This window comes from Lissotriton helveticus, chromosome 4_2 (assembly GCF_964261635.1).
Source record: "Lissotriton helveticus chromosome 4_2, aLisHel1.1, whole genome shotgun sequence".
Taxonomy (NCBI): Eukaryota; Metazoa; Chordata; class Amphibia; order Caudata; family Salamandridae; genus Lissotriton; species Lissotriton helveticus.
Window position 1 is genome coordinate 54,167,438 of NC_136064.1, and position 23,043 is coordinate 54,190,480.

The 23,043-nt window shown below is 46.1% G+C and overlaps 1 protein-coding gene across 1 annotated transcript in view; it reads left to right on the forward strand.

Annotated features, from left to right (window-relative positions):
* Positions 1-1,125: 1,125 nt before the first annotated feature.
* LOC144752036 (E3 ubiquitin-protein ligase TRIM39-like) overlaps positions 1,126-23,043 on the forward strand; it is a 179,768-nt gene continuing 157,850 nt past the window's right edge. Inside the window, exon 1 of the mRNA XM_078639988.1 lies at positions 1,126-1,536. Within this exon, the coding sequence (XP_078496114.1) occupies positions 1,126-1,536 (411 nt within the window). The remainder of the gene's footprint in view (positions 1,537-23,043) is intronic.

Consider the following 23,043-nt stretch of genomic DNA (forward strand, 5'->3'; position numbering starts at 1 on the left):
CGCAGGCAATAGTATTGTAAGTGTCCTTTACATACAGAACAGACACTGACATATATTCTTCAGTTACACACAAAACTACTAGTTTACTGGCCTGATCAGCAATGCTACGGTAAGGCCAGTAAAAACATTGAGAAACGATCAAAAGTTGTTATTTTTCAGTCTTTGAAACAAACATTAAAATACAAATACAGGAAGAAAGCACTTTAGAAAGTATTTTAGAAACGTTTATGAGATTCCTGGAAGATTTTAAAAAGCGAACTTGCGGAATTGGCAAAAATAACACAGAGGATTTTACAGAAACTCATCTACACGCTTCAGTTTCTGCACCTACAGATTCTGGAAATATAACCACATGACGCGTACATGACGTCAACCCCAGAGGTAAATCACAAGCAGCAGAGGAGGCAGTTCTCTGCTCTGTGCCTGTAACATGAACCCGGAAGTCCCAGCGCCGCCAGAGAGGGACAGACGCACAGACACCCACTGCACACAGGGAGGGACAGACGCACAGACACACCCACTGCACACAGGGAGGGACAGACGCACAGACACACTCACTGCACACAGGGAGGGACAGACGCACAGACACACCCACTGCACAGAGAGTGGGGCAGACACACAGACACACCCACTGCACACAGGGAGGGACAGACGCACAGACACACCCACTGCACACAGAGAGGGACAGACGCACAGACACACCCACTGCACACAGAGAGGGACAGACGCACAGACACGCCCACTGCACACAGGGAGGGACAGACGCACAGACACACCCACTGCACACAGAGATGGGCAGACGCACAGACACACCCACTGCACAGAGAGTGGGACAGACACACAGACACACCCACTGCACACAGGGAGGGACAGACGCACAGACACACCCACTGCACACAGAGAGGGACAGACGCACAGACACACCCCTGCACACAGAGAGGGACAGACGCACAGGCACACCCACTGCACACAGGGAGGGACAGACGCACAGACACGCCCACTGCACACAGAGAGGGTCAGACGCACAGACACACCCACTGCACACAGAGAGGGACAGACGCACAGACACACCTACTCCATAAAGAGAGAAACCAAACTTACCTTCAATTCCTGCGTTTCTGAATCATGGCGGCGGCAGCTCAGCTCGGGAACCTCCAGGAAGAGGCCATTTGTTCCATCTGTTTGGAATATTTCACTGATCCGGTGTCCATAGAGTGTGGACACAACTTCTGCCGCTCCTGCATCAGTCATTGCTGGAAGGGAAGAGATGGAAACTTCCCCTGTCCACAGTGCAGGGAAATATCTGGGAAAAACCTCCGGCCCAACAGGCAGCTGGGGAACATGGTGGAAATGTTAAAAGAGTTTCATCTGCCCCCCGTGAAGCCCCCGGGGGAGAATCTGTGCGAGAAACATAACCAGGCACTGCTGCTGTTCTGTGCAGAGGATCAGAGGGTGATCTGTTTGGTGTGCCGGGAGTCAAAGGAGCATAAAACTCACGCAGCAAGTCCCATAGAGGAGGCTGCAGAGGAGCACAAGGTATGTGCGTGGGCATTCATGGATTCCAAAGTCCCGCTGTGAGCTCCGTTGAGGAACCTGCAGAGGAGCACAAGGGGTGTGGGTGTGGGTCTGTGTGTGTGTGTGTGTGTGTGGGGGGGGGGGTGCGTGTATGTGGGTGTGTGTGGGGGGGGGGTGTCTGTGGGGGGGTGTCTGTGGGGGGGTGTTCTGGAACGACAAGTGAAGGTCACAGGGTTTGTCTATGGAAATTCAGGGATCACAAAGTCCCTCTGTGACCCCCATCAAGGAGGCAGCCTGAGAGCGGGAGCTCTGTGTGACAGTGTTCAGAGGTGACAAGTCATGCAGTGTACCCCATATAGGAAGCTGCAGAAGAGCACAAGGTGTGTGTGTGGGTGTTCAGGATTCACAAGTGAATGCATTACTGGAGTCTCATAGAAGATGCAGTGTGTCTGGGTATTCAGGGTTCAAAGGCACCCTGCGGGTCCCACATAAATTGTATTGTATTTAATTGCAATTGCATTTGTATAGCGCTTACTATCTCTGACGAGGCGTCAAAGCGCTTTTTTACCGGTAGCACTCTATTCCAGGATCCCATAAAGGATTAGTGTTGAATTAGTATAGTGAAATATGAAAAGTAGTTTGAGTGGTGGGTAGGTTAGACAGTTATTTGGACTCAGAAGGATAGCGGAGGGATAGAAAAGGGAAAAAGGTTTTTGCCACCCCTGATGGGGTGTTGAAGCGCTTTTTTGACGAGTAGCACGATTTTGAAACCATATTAAGAAATTGGGGAAAAATACATTTAGTTTGTATGCTCCCAAAGAAAAAAGGAATATAAAAAGGAAACACTCATCAGACGTGCAGAACGTGTGGAGAAAACATGGCATTGCATGAATACAGAGAAGAGAGATGAAGTATAGAAGAATGAAGCATCTTTAACTTAGTCGAAAAGGGGTTGATTTGTTGTGTGCGGATTGGAGAAGGAAGAAAAGGAATAAATCACAATAAGAATGAGGAAAAAATGGAAAAAGTGATGAGAGGAGATGGCCAAGGCGAAGCCAAAGTGAAGAAGGAAGGAGTATGTTTTAAGTGATTAAAAGCAGCTGTCAGGCTCCATTGGAGCCGCGGGACACAGGCTCAATGGACCTCAGTTGAGGGGGGTTGAGTCTGTTCCCTCTTGTGTCCTGGGGCTGACCTATCAAGACTTGGGAGAGCGAACATTAGGGCACCCCTTTGGCACTTGCCTCGCAGGGCAGCAGGTCAAGCAGCCCAAGGCTTACCAGGGAGGTGGAGGAGGGAGAGAGACTCCAAGGCTTACCAGGGAGGTGGAGGAGGGAGAGAGACTCCAAGGCTTACCAGGGAGGTGGAGGAGGGAGAGAGACTCCAAGGCTTACCAGGGAGGTGGAGGAGGGAGAGAGGCTTACCAGGGAGGTGGAGGAGGGAGAGAGACTCCAAGGCTTACCAGGGAGGGGAAGGGAGAGAGACTCCAAGGCTTACCAGGGAGGTGGAGGAGGGAGAGAGACTCCAAGGCTTACCAGGGAGGTGGAGGAGGGAGAGAGACTCCAAGGCTTACCAGGGAGGTGGAGGAGGGAGAGAGACTCCAAGGCTTACCAGGGAGGTGGAGGAGGGAGAGAGACTCCACCAGGGAGGTGGAGGAGGGAGAGAGACTCCAAGGCTTACCAGGGAGGTGGTGGAGGGAGAGACTCCAACCAGAGTCTAACCAAACACGCCTCAATAAATCAACTGCTCAGACAGTGCTTTGTGTCAGGAAACACACTATAATCCATATCAACATCATGTGCTACACAAACGCGGGGTTAATAATACAAAAATACTGTAAATTGTTCTGGGAAAATAAGAAAGCCAGTATCGGTGATGGAGTGATCCAGCCCTGGTCCAAGAGGCCTGTCCGCTCAGTTTCCTTTCGCCAAACTGTGCCTTTCTTTAGTACGAGAAGATGAAAGGCAGGTCAACAGTCACCCACGTCACTTCCGGGTCACTAGCCCCACGCTGGCACGTTTATGTCCTGGGGGCCTGTGTGAGTGAGTCGCCTCAAGACCCAGATATGGGCTGCAGCGGACATAAAGCAGACATGGGCTCGCCACGACCACTTGCAGTCCCACTCTCACCTTCAAACAAAGCCGACCATGAACAGAGAGCTTCATGCATTTCAAGGGGTGCCCCTCACCTGACCTGGAGAGAACCCCTCAGGGCTCATAGGAAGCCCTGGAGCAGTGACTCAGGAGCTCAGTCCACATTAGATGCTGGTTTGTGTATTCCCTCAGCACACCTGACCTGGAGACAAGCCCTTCAGATCTCAGCAGGAAGCCCTGGAGCAGTGTCTCAGGAGCTCAGTCCACATTAGATGCTGGTTTATGTATTCCCTCAGCACACCTGACCTGGAGAGAACCCCTCAGATCTCAGTAGGAAGCCCTGGAGCAGTGACTCAGGAGCTCAGTCCACATTAGATGCTGGTTTGTGTATTCCCTCAGCACACCTGACCTGGAGACAAGCCCTTCAGATCTCAGCAGGAAGCCCTGGAGCAGTGTCTCAGGAGCTCAGTCCACATTAGATGCTGGTTTATGTATTCCCTCAGCACACCTGACCTGGAGAGAACCCCTCAGATCTCAGTAGGAAGCCCTGGAGCAGTGTCTCAGGAGCTCAGTCCACATTAGATGCTGGTTTATGTATTCCCTCAGCACACCTGACCTGGAGAGAACCCCTCAGATCTCAGTAGGAAGCCCTGGAGCAGTGTCTCAGGAGCTCAGTCCACATTAGATGCTGGTTTATGTATTCCCTCAGCACACCTGACCTGGAGAGAACCCCTCAGATCTCAGTAGGAAGCCCTGGAGCAGTGACTCAGGAGCTCAGTCCACATTAGATGCTGGTGTATGTATTCCCTCAGCACACCTGACCTGGAGAGAACCTCTCAGAGCTCATAGGAAGCCCTGGAGCAGTGACTCAGGAGCTCAGTCCACATTAGATGCTGGTGTATCTATTCCCTCAGCACAGCGCTGTGCCTGGCTCGAGGGTGTTCTGACACCTTGTGTGTCAATCTACAGACACTCAAGTCACACTCTCCTTCCAAGTCTCAGCAGGAAGGATGGATGGTGACAGGAGTATTTTATTCAGAGAATCCCACAATGGAGAAGAAAGGGGAGAGAAGTCTTTCAGCTGTGCATGTCTCAGTCTTTAGTGAGTGACACCTTAGGTGAAGAGAAGGGCAGGTCATGCTCAAAGACTTTCCCTTCCCTTCTCAAGAGGCAGCTGTCTCCTACTAACTACATCACCCATGACCTGCTAGAGGAGATACCCGAAGGAATACAAAGGCCGCAGCTGCACTTCTAAGGATAGAGGGGTCCCAAGTCATCCCACACAGGGACTCCCATAAGATTCATGAACATCTGCAATAAACACTGTACATCTGGCAGGCTAACCCCGACCTCTATCATACTTACAGTAGAGATTCAAGATGGCGCCCCCGTCCCTACAGCCATCCGTGGCGCGCACACTTGGTCCATTCTACTATGACCACATAGTGTCCAAATCCGCTGGATGCAACGAAGAACCCAGAAGACTGGTCAGACATGTCACACCGGCAAGACCAGAAGGCCAAGACATCACTGTGGCAAACAGGTAAAAAGGCCTTTTCTATGCCCACAAATCCAAACACAGTCAAGAGCTGACGGTCGCCACTATGAAGAACATGCATGTTGCCCCTACCCCTGGCCACAGAAACGAGCTAAGCCACGAACTCTGAGCAGACGCTTTGTGATGGCCAGGGCATTTTCAGACAGACAAGCAGACAACAGATTTCAAAGAAGCAAAAACAGTCCTGGAGTTTAAGTAAAACAGGAGGAAAGGGTAAAAGGGCAACACGGCTGAGTGGTTGAGAAACGTAGACCAGAGAGGACACCAGCTGGAGGGAAGAGTGAAACTGAAGAAGACGAGCAAGAAGTCACCACATGCATAACGACTCGCTTTCCTAGAGCGCCTTCCACAGAGATGGGTTTCAGAAGGTTATTGATGATTAAGGAATACTCTTCCCATTCAAACCCTGCGACAGCAGCTCAAAGGATTTCTCAGCAAAGTGAAATGGTTGTCCAAGAGCACAAGGTATGTGAGTTGGATTTCAGAGGAATACACGGCATTTAAATCAGCTTTTAGGGATCACAGGTTAGTCGCACCTCCTAGAAGAGGGCAAGGGACCTCTGAGGTTACTCAGGGATCACCGTTCACTCTGTGGGTCTCCGTGGGTCCCTGAAGGGACCTCTGTGGTTACTCAGGGATCACCGTTCACTCTGTGGGTCTCTGTGAGTCCCTGAAGGGACCTCTGTGATCACTCAGGGATCACCATTCACTCTGTGGGTCTCCGCGGGTCCCTGAAGGGACCTCTGTGATCATTCAGGGATCACCGTTCATTCTGTGGGTCTCCGCGGGTCCCTGAAGGGACCTCTGTGATCATTCAGGGATCACCGTTCATTCTGTGGGTCTCCCCGGGTCCCTGAAGGGACCTCTGTGATCATTCAGGGATCACCGTTCACTCTGTGGGTCTCCGCGGGTCCCTGAAGGGACCTCTGTGATCATTCAGGGATCACCGTTCATTCTGTGGGTCTCCGCGGGTCCCTGGAGGGACCTCTGTGATCATTCAGGGATCACCGTTCACTCTGTGGGTCTCCGCGGGTCCCTGAAGGGACCTCTGTGATCATTCAGGGATCACCGTTCATTCTGTGGGTCTCCGCGGGTCCCTGGAGGGACCTCTGTGATCATTCAGGGATCACCGTTCACTCTGTGGGTCTCCGCGGGTCCCTGAAGGGACCTCTGTGATCATTCAGGGATCACCGTTCATTCTGTGGGTCTCCGCGGGTCCCTGGAGGGACCTCTGTGATCATTCAGGGATCACCGTTCACTCTGTGGGTCTCCGCGGGTCCCTGGAGGGACCTCTGTGATCATTCAGGGATCACCGTTCACTCTGTGGGTCTCCGCGGGTCCCTGAAGGGACCTCTGTGATCATTCAGGGATCACCGTTCATTCTGTGGGTCTCCGCGGGTCCCTGGAGGGACCTCTGTGATCATTCAGGGATCACCGTTCACTCTGTGGGTCTCCGCGGGTCCCTGAAGGGACCTCTGTGATCATTCAGGGATCACCGTTCACTCTGTGGGTCTCCGCGGGTCCCTGAAGGGACCTCTGTGATCATTCAGGGATCACCGTTCACTCTGTGGGTCTCCGCGGGTCCCTGGTGAAGGTTGCCCATGCGCATTAGGTAAGTTTGTTAGTTGTAAGTGAGTTTCAAAGTGTGACCCGTGTAAGAAACTGCAGAAGATCGCACTGGGCGTCTGTCAGAGCCCCGAGGTTTTCACCTCGCACCACATAAGCAGCTGCAGATAATCAGAAGTCCTATGTATGTGGGTGTTTTGGGATACCATGATATACTGAAAGGGTTTATTGGTTAAAGCAGTGTGTAGCGCCTGGGCTCTCACATTTGTCGGTGTTAGAAGACTTGGGGGCATATTTACAAGGGCTTTGCACCACAGGAACATCACTTTTAATGAAAATCATGTGGCTCAATGCCCTGCTCCATATTTACTTAACGTGGCTTAACGTCACCTTGTAAATATGCCCCTTACCGCAGCAGTTCGCAGCAAAGGGAGGGGCTATGGGTGTTGCTGTGGGTGTTCCACCACAAAACCCATTGCTTTTTGACGCTGCCCCTTATTTACAAGGGTGGCGTAATCATGGGAAAGCACCAAAAATAAGACCAGGGAAAACCTGGTCTTAAACAGGTGCAACGAGGAGAAATGATTAATTTCTCCTCGTTTTTGCTGTTTCCATGTTTGCTGCATTCTGCAGCACAGACAGAAACAGCACATCGCCATTAGTGATTGTTCATGTGCAGAAAGGGGTCCCTTCCGGCACATAAACAATCATTAAAAACGTAAGTTTTCCAACTTTTATATGTGCTGCAGTCTTAAGCACACATAGCAATTACAAATCGCCATTAGTGATTGTTTATGTGCAAATGAACAATCATTCCCTGCAACGCAGGCACCCTTGTGGCGCTAGGCAGCTACATTTAGTGCCATCACTAGGGAAATTCAGGAGTGCGCCACAGACTTATATACTCCTACTGAAAGACACCCATTACTAGGCAATAAAGGCCCATATCTTGCCCGCTTTGGTTATGACACAGTATGTCACTCAGGGTTCCGAGCGGCTGTCACGGAACAGCCATTCTGGTGCACCGCAGTATCCCCTTCACTCTGTCCAAACTCTGGTCAGATCCAGGGGAACGATACACCATAGCGACAGGTACATTATACAGCAAAACAATAACCATAGGCAGCGTTTACGTCTCTCCCCCTTTAGGACACACTTTAATTGACAAAATCACACCACTGTGGGGAGAACTCCCTGGATGGCCTAATAAAACTGGGCGTCGACTGGATTGAAGCCATGTCAACCTTGGACCGCCGACGTGAGTCAGGACATAGGCCCCAATCAAGAGAATCCAAACTCCACCAGCTACCACCACACCTGGGTCAAATGCCTGCCATGTTCCTTTCAGCAGTACATGGCTCCCTATCCAGATTTGACTACTTCTTACTATGCAGCCACATACATAGGGCCTCACATGTCTATCCTGCCCAGAGGCCTCTCCGACCACCCCCGCATCCACTTAGACTCCACATTGGGGAAACAACCTCCCCCCTTCGGAGGATGCATGTCACCCTGGCACCTCGGCGACCTGGGTTACCAAGACGTTCTCCGACAGGCAATTACCGACTATCTAATGTCAAATTTGGGCACTGCCCCCTCCAGTGTTAAACTGTGGGAAGCTCTTAAACCCACTGTTCATGGGGTGGACATCAGCTTTCGCGCAGGGAAAAACGCATGCGCCTTGCACAAATAGTAGACTTAGAAAATCCAAAGCTGCAGAGACCTCAGGCCCAATACCGCAATGCAGCCTCCTTCAAGTACAACAACAAACCCATCAGCATCTCACTAATGAGATGTATGAGATCTGGTTAGCGACCCAACATAGAATTTATCAATGGGGTGAAAAATCAAACAAAATGCTTCATCGTTTGTGTCAGGTGGCGATGACCCCCGCCTCGGTGCCGGCACTGCGAAATGCGGACAGAGTCCTTTGTACTACCCGGACACAGTTGCCCAAGGGTTCAAGGGCCAACTATGCCTTCGTATACGAGCAGAAGTAACTCAAATCATGCGTGACAATAGGGGAATTTCCAATAGACAGATCACCCAAAAATCTCCCAGACCACCTGCGCGACCAGCTAGATGCCACCATTAGCGCAGAGGAACTCGGTGCAGCTTTATCCAACATGCACGCCGGTCGCGCGCCTGGCCCCAATGGCTTCCTTAGTGACTTCCTAGTGACACATGGCGCAGCTCAGCCAGATCTGTTGGATGTACTCCATGAGACTCTGGAGCAGCACATCTTACTTCCTGATTGGTTCCATGCTGAGATAGTGGTGTTCCTTAAACCAGGCCAACCCCCAGAAGAACCATCTTCTTACCACCACATCCTCCTCCTACAATTTGAACCCAAACTGTTGGATAAGGTCCTTGCTGACCACCTCCACACATGTATCCACAAACTGATCCACCCCGACCAGGCCAGCTTCATGCCGCATCGGTCTACCCAGCACAATATTAGACCGGTTCACAATGCCGTTGCGAAGGCCGCAGAGCTGGGCTGCCCTGCGGCCATTCTTTTGGCCGATATAGATAAGGCGTTTGATTCCCTGAGTTGGACATATTTTTTTCAGCTCCTCCGATCTCTCAACTTTGGCCTACGCTTTTAGTCTTACATACAATGATTACACACAGAGCTCTCAGCTCTCAGCCTCTGTGCGTGGAGCAGGCTTCCGGTCAACACCCTTCCCAATACATCGGGGTACTAGGCAGGGTTGGCCCCTGCATACATTGCTATTTGCGCTCGCCATAGAGCCCTTAGCTACATGGGTGCAGCGCGACCCATTAATTTGTGGGTATGAATGGTCACAAGACCGGTCCGACAGTATTGCGCTATATGCAGACAAGGTGTTATTCTTTTTAACCGATCCCGGATTTTCCCGCCCCCGGATTCTCCAGATATTTTGAGTGTTTTAGGAGACCTCCAGCCTTGGAGACAATCCAGCGAAGTCAGTGTTAGTTCCAGTATGCGGTCACCATGGGCGCGTCTCCTGGGCTTCGCAGTACTCTCACGCAACCAAGGGCTTCAAATATCCGGGGATCTTCATCTCGCCTTGTGCCACGATATTTTGGGCACCTTATATCAATCCGCGCACGTGGTTCGTCCAGGTTAATGCACTCCTTAACAATTTCCTATGGGGAGGGGGCATCGTCCGTGTTGCGCTACGAACCTGCACCCAGTCGACGTACTGTGGCGGGATTGCGGTGGCCGATATATATCCCAAAAGAGTTGCCTGTGTATGCCGAGAGCCACAGGTAGGTATTGGCCACAATATTTATTGCAAGAAGCATCAGAGACCATCAGCTAGGCTTTCACAATAGGAGTCCAGCAAGTCGACGCGTTTCGTGTTCTCGCACACTTCTTCATGGACACTGGACACGTAGTAGAATCACGGCGATTTCGAGGCACAACTTGGTATATATGAACCACCGCCCCAGTGGGTGTGGCCTCAGCGAAGCCTGATGGTCATTGTAGTGCACTCTCTTCCTTCAGTGAGAGCCATGATTTTACCCGCAGTTCCTAAAAATTAAGCCACAGTGGGTCGTGAAGCCGGGCTCCAGTCAATTGTGCTTTTCCTCATCTGGCAACAACCGGCTCCTGTCTCCCAAAACGGCGGCGTCATGTGGCGTCGTCGCTGGAGTGCTGGCGGCACCGGGACTCTCAGCGCCTAATTTTTAGAAACTGCAGGTAAAATCATGGCTCTCACTGAAGGAAGAGAGTGCACTACAATGACCATCAGGCTTCGCTGAGGCCACACCCACTGGGGCGGTGGTTCATATATACCAAGTTGTGCCTCGAAATCGCCGTGATTCTACTACGTGTCCAGTGTCCATGAAGAAGTGTGCGAGAACACGAAACGCGTCGACTTGCTGGACTCCTATTGTGAAAGCCTAGCTGATGGTCTCTGATGCTTCTTGCAATAAATATTGTGGCCAATACCTACCTGTTTCTGTGGCTCTCAGCATACACAGGCAACTCTTTTGGGATTACTTGCGGCTTGCCTGAGCCGGGCTGAGAGGCCCGGTGCCGCCAGCACTCCAGCGACGACGCCACATGACGCCGCCGTTTTGGGAGACAGGAGCCGGTTGTTGCCAGATGAGGAAAAGCACAATTGACTGGAGCCCGGCTTCACGACCCACTGTGGCTTAATTTTTAGAAACTGCGGGTAAAATCATGGCTCTCACTGAAGGAAGAGAGTGCACTACAATGACCATCAGGCTTCGCTGAGGCCACACCCACTGGGGCGGTGGTTCATATATACCAAGTTGTGCCTCGAAATCGCCGTGATTCTACTACGTGTCCAGTGTCCATGAAGAAGTGTGCGAGAACACGAAACGCGTCGACTTGCTGGACTCCTATTGTGAAAGCCTAGCTGATGGTCTCTGATGCTTCTTGCAATAAATATTGTGGCCAATACCTACCTGTTTCTGTGGCTCTCGGCATACACAGGCAACTCTTTTGGGATATATATCTATATATCTATATATATATTCACAGAAAAAACCATAGGTTATAGACCATATATAGTTAGGAATTAGCATTTACAAAACCTTGAAAATTCACTGAAAAAACCATAGGTTATAGACCATATATAGTTAGGAATTAGCATTTAGAAAACCTTATTTTACTCACACAAAACCATTGAAATTCCATATATAGTTAGTTGCACTAACTATATATCGTGCACCCGCAATCCACTGCTGATGATGTCACATATTACATCATTCATGACATGGTCAGTGACATCACTGATGACATCACTGATGACATCTCAAATGACATCACTGATGACATCACTGATAACAACATCCAGTGATTTTTTGTTTCTATAAAGTTTAAATATGTCTTACATATTGAAGAATGAGTGGATGTGTAAGTGTCTGGACGAAGGATTTAGTAGGTGCATGACTGACTGTATGAGTGAGTGATTAAATGTGTCTCACTGACTGCATGGGTTAGTGACTAAACTGTCTTAATTTGTGCATCATTATGTCTGTTGTTCTGTAAACTGCTGCATGTGTTGATCAGTAGCTATATGAGTAACTATATGGGTTATTGATTGATTGCCCAAGTATTTGTATGGGAGACTGAGTGTGTGTGTGGCTAGCTGGGAGGTGTGTGACTCTGTGCAGATCAATCTGTACTTGTATCAATGATTGTATAAGAAGGTAAGTATGTGTTAGTATATGTTTGAAAATGTAAGGTGCTCTATGTTTAACTGTATAGACAAGAAAATGGAAGTGTCATTGATTCTTTACAGGACTGACTAGGTGTGTGAGTAACTCCATGGATGAGTGGCAGACTGTGAGTGTCTGTATAGGTGTATGAGTGCATATGATAGTGTTGTAAAGATGAGTGATTGTATGTATGAATGATTGTATGGGTGAATGAGTGAAGGTGTGTGTAGACGTAGCAATCAGTGAGTGCGTATGTAGTAACTAGTATTGGTGTGTCAATGGTTTCAAAAATTATACTCTCTTTTTAACACTGGGTGAAACAGAGGTTATATTAAAATGTGAGGAGATGCATTGTATTGTCACATGAATGATATCATCAGTGATGTGGTCATTGATGTCAAATGAGATGTCATCAGTGATGTCATCAGTGATGTCATTTGAGATGTCATCAGTGATGTCATCAGTGATGTCACTGACCATGTCATGAATGATGTAATATGTGACATCATCAGCAGTGGATTGCGGGTGCACGATATATAGTTAGTGCAACTAACTATATATGGAATTTCAATGGTTTTGTGTGAGTAAAATAAGGTTTTCTAAATGCTAATTCCTAACTATATATGGTCTATAACCTATGGTTTTTTCAGTGAATTTTCAAGGTTTTGTAAATGCTAATTCCTAACTATATATGGTCTATAACCTATGGTTTTTTCTGTGAATTTCATTGGTTTTTTAACAGCTAATATCTGTAGCTATAAAATGTATTCTTCTTTAAATCCAAAAATATATTTTATATGTTTATGAATAATTTTTATTTTAAATATTTTTTTTTCTTCGTTCCCGCTTCGCGAATCGGGAAGCTTCCCGTTAGCTGACCTTGATGCCGCGAAATAGACCGCGAGCCGGTAAACGTTTCTTTACCGCAAGTGCCGCGTTAGAAAACAACATCGTGACGCCTCCCGTCCGCATGACGTTTCACGTTGTCGCGTGATACGTCATATGACGTGCTACGTTAGCGAACTGGTACGCGAAGCGAGTCGCAAAGCGCAGGTTTCTGGAAGCAAACCGGGAGGCCCTGCAAAGCGCTTAACGTAAACACAGCAAGTCATGTGACTTGGTAATAACACTTTTCATTGGTTCATTTCACTTTTGGTTTCCTAATGATGTAAGACTAGGTCATATAATCTAAAATGAACACTTTTGATTGGTTGAGAACTCTTGTTTTTCCCAAATGATGAAAATCCCTCCTTCTTTCCTCACTCTGACTTTCATCATTGTGAGAGAAAGACCCTTTGTGATCACTGAGCAATGGCTTCTTTAGTAGCTTCAGCTGGTGCTTCCCCACCACCTCCACCACATCCAAGGAAGAGTGGACCACCTGCTCAAGTTATAATTCAACAAGAAGAAGAAGAAGAGGAACAGGACGACGAGCACGAAGAGAGGCAGTTTTTGCCTGAGCAGCCCAGGACGTCTCACCGGAAAGAAAACTTCATTTGGCAATTTTTTTAAATTCCCAAAGGTCAGAAAAAAGTAAATGCAAGATACGTAACTTGCCTTATATGTCAAGATAGACTGTCCAGAGGAACCGAGAAAAAATACAGTTTCGGAAACTACACAATGCATCGCCATATGACTAGGTGGCATCCTAACAACTACAGTGCTGCACAGTTTCGGAACGACCTAGATAATCTCCCTATTATGGCCAGAAGATCTGTTGTACCGGAAGTAACGGGACCAGAGGGCAGGGAGATGGTGCCAAATATACAAATGAAATTTGGTGAAGTAAAACACACCTGCGTATTTTGCGATGGATTCATTTCCTACGGAGAAAAAAGCATCACTCTGATCAACAGAGCTATTGACTATCATATGCAAGTTTGTACGAAACGCCCAAAATAATAAATACTTCTTTTTTTGTTTTGTTGCTCCTGTTGAGCCCTTTACAATGAATCGTTTTCATTGCCCCCTCCAAGAAAAACCCCAAAAAATATAAAACTTCAGAAAAATTCAAAAAAAGTAAAAAAATGTTCCGAAAAATAATAAAAAAATATAAAACAACAAAAACAATAAAAAAAAAAAGTTCTTTTCAGAACTACCTCCCCGTTATTAAAAAATTGGTACAATATTTGGAACTGTGCCAACCTCTATTTCTCTTAGTTCGCTTCCCAGTTCGCTCGCCGGTACGCGAACTAGAAGCGAACCAAAAACAGTAAGTATAAGGGAAGGAAACAGACACTTATGTTAAAAGAAAGACAGCTATAGGGGAGTAAACTAGAGATACTATTACCCGTAATCCACTGCTGATGATGTCACATATTACATCATTCATGACATGCTCAGTGACATCATCAGCAGAGGATTGCGGGTTTTTTGGCAACGTGCCTTATCCACGGTTTAATAACGCTGCCTTTTGCTTTATATAAGTTTTCAAATTGTATGAAATATATACCAATAGGTCGTTATGAACCTTTAGGTAGTGCTTTTCTTCATGAGGTCTGGTCGCTTCCATACACATACAGATGTTTCAAAGATGATCAAGAAGTTTATCTGAATGGAGAGGAATGCACTGAGACGCCAGATCATTCACTAATGTGTAGGCACATACAGTTACACGGTTCATGCAACAAACACCGACCAAATATGGCTTGCGTGTTGCAAGGCACGCCAGTTCCTGCTATCATCCCCACGTTCAAGTTGTTGGAAAATGGTAGTTATTTGATGCTCAATAATGAAGATTGTTCTGAGTTAATTGAAAAGGGTCTGCACCTCTGTACGGGTGTTCGCTATGTGAAGCACGAAAGTTTCACGGGCCGAACTCAAGGCCACCTCTCTCTGAGACAAAAGAGCTCTTATTCTTGCCATGCCGTTGAAATCTGTCCCAAGGTTGGTATTTGTGGCCAGATTGAAAACTCCCTATGTTCATGTGTGGGAGGAAATAGAACATTTCTGCAGCAAATAACCCGTTCACTTACTGTTACGATAAAAGGAATACTTTTAATTCAGATTTGCCTTTCAATTTCAGCAAGATGGTTCCGACTATCTTTAACGCATCCTCCACAAAGACCCTGGCGCACTTTTTTAAAGTTGTTACCAGTGGTCTCGTGACTTCATTTGAGAAAATCTTTGGAGTCATCCCTGCTTCCTTTCATTCTATTTTCTCCACTCTGGTTCGTGGATTGGCATTTTTACTTGCATTACCAGCGGACGCTCTTGTGCTTTTTTACATTTTTAAATATGGATGTCCCTCCTATGCAACCTCCCACCCTGCAGCTGCTGACACTGTTCCGCAATCGCATGCTAGAATATTATGGCACAATGCCGTTGGCGATATTAAGCACGGCATATGGATTATCTTTTCGATTCTCCTACTTCACCTGTGTCCAGCCTGTATTTCACTGCCTGACCTGTGATTTCGATTGGGCCATTGATTTGTGTCTCTGCGGACCGGTTTCTCCTGACGTCGACTTTAATCAGCTGATGACTCCTATCATTACTCACGAGTTAGTTTGTCCTGGCGAAAGGATTATGGCTGTGGCATTGATGCATGGACTACTTGGTCCCTGGAATTTACTGGCGGCAGCACAGTCTTTCTTGGAACAGAGCTTTCTTGAAAACCCACCGAGCTGTCCTCTGATGGTGATAGAGGATCCGGTGCTGGGAGAGCACGTATGTTCTTTTCCGCTTTTAAATTGGATGGCTGAACTGTTTTCGGATGAAGACGGTGACTTCCTATTGGAGGCTGTTGCAGCTTATTTTGCATACACAGTTATGTCATAGACCTTTTTCATGTTTGATATGCTGAGTACTAGCATTTCATTGACAATTCATTGACTTATTTGTCAAGTTTTTATTATTTACCTTGCCTATTGGCTTAAGACTCGATAAAGTACTTGGCTGTTTTATTTTTCTTTAGCATTAAATTTTCCTAGTTTTTAATGCTTTACCTTGCGGACCGTCCACATATAAACTTGCAATCTGCTCTCATGAGATGGCACTTCTATTATCTTATTCAGTTCGTTTCCGGATCATGGGGAGGTGTCATCTAGGTCCTGGATATCTTTACACCGTGTTAAGTTAGCATGGGCTTATTACCGGTTTAAACGCCATTTTTCCTTTTTTGCAACTTCTGCACACGACACTTAGTTGTTGCTTTAGCTTTCCACCTAGTAGTTCATCGTGGTTTACATGAGAATAATATGTTATTGCTCTACTATCTGCTTTGCTTGTTAAACTATATCTGTACAGCGAGTGCTAAAGTTTCAAGAACAACACGATACAGAATTGTTATGAGGTCTGATCTCCACGACTTTATACTCATAACATAAGTGCAACTTCTGCCAATTCTGGGCATGAGGCGGGTTTTATATTGCTTTGCCGAACACACATACACAACAGTTGATGCGGTTCACATGAAGAGAGAGCTGGTGTATGCTGATGTGATTCCTTCAAATCTAAGACACTAAAGTATGGGCACGCCCTAAACCAACACAAAGAGACCTTCTTAGCAAATAATATAATATGTGTATTAGGGAGGGTGAGATATAAGCAGCCGCGGGCCGTGGAGGGAGTTACGGTGAGGCAGGGAGGCGGGGAGGGGGAGAAGCAGGGTGGAGCCCTCTCTACCTTGCCCCTCCCCCTCCCCGCCTCCCTGCCTCACCGTAACTCCCTCCACGGCCCGCGGCTGCTTATAAGTGTTGCTAACTCTTATTCATTTACAGCATGTTAACATACTGTCACCATTCGCTTTTTATGTACTAGTAACTATGCTGGTAATTTTGCTACTGATAATATGTGTACTTCTATTATCTAAGATACTACGCCTGAGAAGACGGCATTAGTAAATAAACATTTCAAATACACATGTGTTCTTCTTAACTCCATGTTCTGGTTTCTAAGAAATATATAACGACCGACTGTTCATGAGTTCCACGTATCCTGAGGTACTATAAGTTCATATTCTGGATTGTCTAAACATTGAGAGTTTGTTATATCCAATGTGACACTGTACCTAGCTTGCTAAGGAGTTTTTAATTACTAACGTGAGTTTTGGGACACCCTAATTCGCCGAGGTTCCAATCCTCTGTCCACAGTTCTGTGTGAGAACAGAAACCCTGCGACAGGGGCACCCCCGACCCTTGCTGGAGCTTCATCACACTTGCGATACAACTCCAGCAATGCGCCACCTTTACGGCACAGATACATCACGCATCTGTGCTGTTTTTGCCCCATGATGCGCCGCATTGTAAATGCAGCACACCATAGGTGACGGAACAGCGGCACAGAATGACTAACACATCCCTGGTGATGCGCCAGTCATCATAAATGTATCCCTATGCTTCTTATCTTGTTAGAGATGAACCGCCATATGTATCATCAAAGTTTTTTGCATTTCCTAAATAGCGAACTTTAAGGAATAAATAGCGATTCTTTACCATTCCTAGTTTGAGATTAGCTATTTGCTAATTACAAATTACCCATTCATTTCCTTCATTTCCATAGGGCGGTTGGACTCACTTTTAGCTCGAACGCCTGAATGGATTTCCACGAAACTTGGCAAAATTGTAGGGACTGGTAGCCCGATGTGCCTTTGCTATGTCTCAAGATATATGCTCCAGTGGTTTTTACGAAAATTAACTTTGAAAAATATATATTGGGCTACATTGGCCTATATATATGTTGGAGCCCAAATGTAGCCCAATGTAGCCCAATGAAGCCCAATGTAGCCCAATGTAGCCCAAAGATGGCCGCCAGACACACAAAAAAACAAATGTAGCCCAAATATCAGCCAGATGTAGCCCAACTATAGCCCAGTGACAGAATGACCAATCAGCTTCGCAAACCTCCGTTACGCGAAGCGGAGCGCTGTTACAGATATATATCTTTTTTTTAACGTTAATTTCTCAAAATCCACTGGAGCACATATATTGAGACCTAGCAAAGGCACATCGGGCTACCAGTCCCTAATATTTTGCCAAGTTTCGTGCAAATCCATTCAGCCGTTCGATTATTATTATTATTATTATTTTTTTTTTTTGCCCCGCGGGGCCCTTTTAAAACCTCCACATCAAACCTAGGGGGTCAGCGAGGATCTACTATGCCCCCTTATAGTTATTTCCCCCTTTGTTTTGACCTCCTCTTGTCTCTCGATCCTACCGAGAGACAAGATGGCGGCCGCTACGGACTTTTTGGAATGTTGACAGACGCCGGAGAACCAATCAGCTTCGCTTCACAAAGCTCCGTTGCGCGTAAAGTACGCGTCCTGGGACGCTGCCAGGTCCGCTGTTACAGATATATATCTTTTTTTAAACGTTAATTTCTCAAAATCCACTGGAGCACATATATTGAGACCTACAAAAGGCACATCGGGCTACCAGTCCCTACAATTTTGCCAAGTTTCGTGCAAATCCATTCAGCCGTTCGGGCTAAAAGTGAGGCCAACCGCCCTATGGAAAACTCAATGTTAAAAACACGTTTTGGGACCCCCCTTTTTTCTCGGCCCCCCCTTGACGAACCCCCCCCAAATTTTCAAGGGCTGCTCAGAAACAAAATGTGCCATTTTCCTGAAAATTTCAGCCAATTCCGTCCACAAACGCCAAAGTTATTAGACATAGAATTTTCAAAAAACCCATAGAGAAAAAATCCTAACTATATATACCTACTGGCGACCGCCAGTAGGTAATATATATATATATATATAATAGTAGGTAATATATATATATATATATATATATATATATAATTTTCGTAAAAACCACTGGAGCATATATCTTGAGACATAGCAAAGGCACATCGGGCTACCAGTCCCTACAATTTTGCCAAGTTTCGTGGAAATCCATTCAGCCGTTCGAGCTAAAAGTGAGTCCAACCGCCCTATGGAAATGAAGGAAATGAATGGGTAATTTGTAATTAGCAAATAGCTAATCGCAAACTAGGAATGGTAAAGAATCGCTATTTATTCCTTAAAGTTCGCTATTTAGGAAATGCAAAAAACTTTGATGATACATATGGCGGTTCATCTCTAACAAGATAAGAAGCATAGGGATACATTTATGATGACTGGTGCATCACCAGGGATGTGTTAGTCATTCTGTGCCGCTGTTCCGTTACCTATGGTGTGCTGCATTTACAATGCGGCGCATCATGGGGCAAAAACAGCACAGATGCGTGATGTATCTGTGCCGTAAAGGTGGCGCATTGCTGGAGTTGTATCGCAAGTGTGATGAAGCTCCAGCAAGGGTCGGGGGTGCCCCTGTCGCAGGGTTTCTGTTCTCACACAGAACTGTGGACAGAGGATTGGAACCTCGGCGAATTAGGGTGTCCCAAAACTCACGTTAGTAATCAAAAACTCCTTAGCAAGCTAGGTACAGTGTCACATTGGATATAACAAACTCTCAATGTTTAGACAATCCAGAATATGAACTTATAGTACCTCAGGATACGTGGAACTCATGAACAGTCGGTCGTTATATATTTCTTAGAAACCAGAACATGGAGTTAAGAAGAACACATGTGTATTTGAAATGTTTATTTACTAATGCCGTCTTCTCAGGCGTAGTATCTTAGATAATAGAAGTACACATATTATCAGTAGCAAAATTACCAGCATAGTTACTAGTACATAAAAAGCGAATGGTGACAGTATGTTAACATGCTGTAAATGAATAAGAGTTAGCAACACTTATAAGCAGCCGCGGGCCGTGGAGGGAGTTACGGTGGGGCAGGGAGGCGGGGAGGGGGAGAAGCAGGGTGGAGAATACAAGTACACATATTATCAGTAGCAAAATTACCAGCATAGTTACTAGTACATAAAAAGCAAATGGTGACAGTATGTTAACATGCTGTAAATGAATAAGAGTTAGCAACACTTATAAGCAGCCGCGGGCCGTGGAGGGAGTTACGGTGGGGCAGGGAGGCGGGGAGGGGGAGAAGCAGGGTGGAGAATACAAGTACACATATTATCAGTAGCAAAATTACCAGCATAGTTACTAGTACATAAAAAGCAAATGGTGACAGTATGTTAACATGCTGTAAATGAATAAGAGTTAGCAACACTTATAAGCAGCCGCGGGCCGTGGAGGGAGTTACGGTGGGGCAGGGAGGCGGGGAGGGGGAGGGGCAAGGTAGAGAGGGCTCCACCCTGCTTCTCCCCCTCCCCGCCTCCCTGCCTCACCGTAACTCCCTCCACGGCCCGCGGCTGCTTATATCTCACCCTCCCTAATACACATATTATATTATTTGCTAAGAAGGTCTCTTTGTGTTGGTTTAGGGCGTGCCCATACTTTAGTGTCTTAGATTTGAAGGAATCACATCAGCATACACCAGCTCTCTCTTCATGTGAACCGCATCAACTGTTGTGTATGTGTGTTCGGCAAAGCAATATAAAACCCGCCTCATGCCCAGAATTGGCAGAAGTTGCACTTATGTTATGAGTATGAAGTCGTGGAGATCAGACCTCATAACAATTCTGTATCGTGTTGTTCTTGAAACTTTAGCACTCGCTGTACAGATATAGTTTAACAAGCAAAGCAGATAGTAGAGCAATAACATATTATTCTCATGTAAACCACGATGAACTACTAGGTGGAAAGCTAAAGCAACAACTAAGTGTCGTGTGCAGAAGTTGCAAAAAAGGAAAAATGGCGTTTAAACCGGTAATGAGCCCATGCTAACTTAACACGCTGTAAAGATATCCAGGACCTAGATGACACCTCCCCATGATCCGGAAACGAACTGAATAAGATAATAGAAGTGCCATCTCATGAGAGCAGATTGCAAGTTTATATGTGGACGGTCCGCAAGGTAAAGCATTAAAAACTAGGAAAATTTAATGCTAAAGAAAAATAAAACAGCCAAGTACTTTATCGAGTCTTAAGCCAATAGGCAAGGTAAATAATAAAAACTTGACAAATAAGTCAATGAATTGTCAATGAAATGCTAGTACTCAGCATATCAAACATGAAAAAGGTCTATGACATAACTGTGTATGCAAAATAAGCTGCAACAGCCTCCAATAGGAAGTCACCGTCTTCATCCGAAAACAGTTCAGCCATCCAATTTAAAAGCGGAAAAGAACATACGTGCTCTCCCAGCACCGGATCCTCTATCACCATCAGAGGACAGCTCGGTGGGTTTTCAAGAAAGCTCTGTTCCAAGAAAGACTGTGCTGCCGCCAGTAAATTCCAGGGACCAAGTAGTCCATGCATCAATGCCACAGCCATAATCCTTTCGCCAGGACAAACCAACTCGTGAGTAATGATAGGAGTCATCAGCTGATTAAAGTCGACGTCAGGAGAAACCGGTCCGCAGAGACACAAATCAATGGCCCAATCGAAATCACAGGTCAGGCAGTGAAATACAGGCTGGACACAGGTGAAGTAGGAGAATCGAAAAGATAATCCATATGCCGTGCTTAATATCGCCAACGGCATTGTGCCATAATATTCTAGCATGCGATTGCGGAACAGTGTCAGCAGCTGCAGGGTGGGAGGTTGCATAGGAGGGACATCCATATTTAAAAATGTAAAAAAGCACAAGAGCGTCCGCTGGTAATGCAAGTAAAAATGCCAATCCACGAACCAGAGTGGAGAAAATAGAATGAAAGGAAGCAGGGATGACTCCAAAGATTTTCTCAAATGAAGTCACGAGACCACTGGTAACAACTTTAAAAAAGTGCGCCAGGGTCTTTGTGGAGGATGCGTTAAAGATAGTCGGAACCATCTTGCTGAAATTGAAAGGCAAATCTGAATTGAAAAGGGTCTGCACCTCTGTACGGGTGTTCGCTATGTGAAGCACGAAAGTTTCACGGGCCGAACTCAAGGCCACCTCTCTCTGAGACAAAAGAGCTCTTATTCTTGCCATGCCGTTGAAATCTGTCCCACGGTTGGTATTTGTGGCCAGATTGAAAACTCCCTATGTTCATGTGTGGGAGGAAATAGAACATTTCTGCAGCAAATAACCCGTTCACTTACTGTTACGATAAAAGGAATACTTTTAATTAACTCAGAACAATCTTCATTATTGAGCATCAAATAACTACCATTTTCCAACAACTTGAACGTGGGGATGATAGCAGGAACTGGCGTGCCTTGCAACACGCAAGCCATATTTGGTCGGTGTTTGTTGCATGAACCGTGTAACTGTATGTGCCTACACATTAGTGAATGATCTGGCGTCTCAGTGCATTCCTCTCCATTCAGATAAACTTCTTGATCATCTTTGAAACATCTGTATGTGTATGGAAGCGACCAGACCTCATGAAGAAAAGCACTACCTAAAGGTTCATAACGACCTATTGGTATATATTTCATACAATTTGAAAACTTATATAAAGCAAAAGGCAGCGTTATTAAACCGTGGATAAGGCACGTTGCCAAAAAACCCGCAATCCTCTGCTGATGATGTCACTGAGCATGTCATGAATGATGTAATATGTGACATCATCAGCAGTGGATTACGGGTAATAGTATCTCTAGTTTACTCCCCTATAGCTGTCTTTCTTTTAACATAAGTGTCTGTTTCCTTCCCTTATACTTACTGTTTTTGGTTCGCTTCTGGTTCGCGTACCGGCGAGCGAACTGGGAAGCGAACTAAGAGAAATAGAGGTTGGCACAGTTCCAAATATTGTACCAATTTTTTAATAACGGGGAGGTAGTTCTGAAAAGAACTTTTTTTTTTATTGTTTTTGTTGTTTTATATTTTTTTTATTATTTTTCGGAATTTTTTTTTACTTTTTTTGAATTTTTCTGAACAGTTTTATATTTTTTTGGGTTTTCTTGGAGGGGGCAATGAAAACGATTCATTGTAAAGGGCTCAACAGGAGCAACAAAACAAAAAAAGAAGTATTTATTATTTTGGGCGTTTCGTACAAACTTGCATATGATAGTCAATAGCTCTGTTGATCAGAGTGATGCTTTTTTCTCCGTAGGAAATGAATCCATCGCAAAATACGCAGATGTGTTTTACTTCACCAAATTTCATTTGTATATTTGGCACCATCTCCCTGCCCTCTGGTCCCGTTACTTCCGGTACAACAGATCTTCTGGCCATAATAGGGAGATTATCTAGGTCGTTCCGAAACTGTGCAGCACTGTAGTTGTTAGGATGCCACCTAGTCATATGGCGATGCATTGTGTA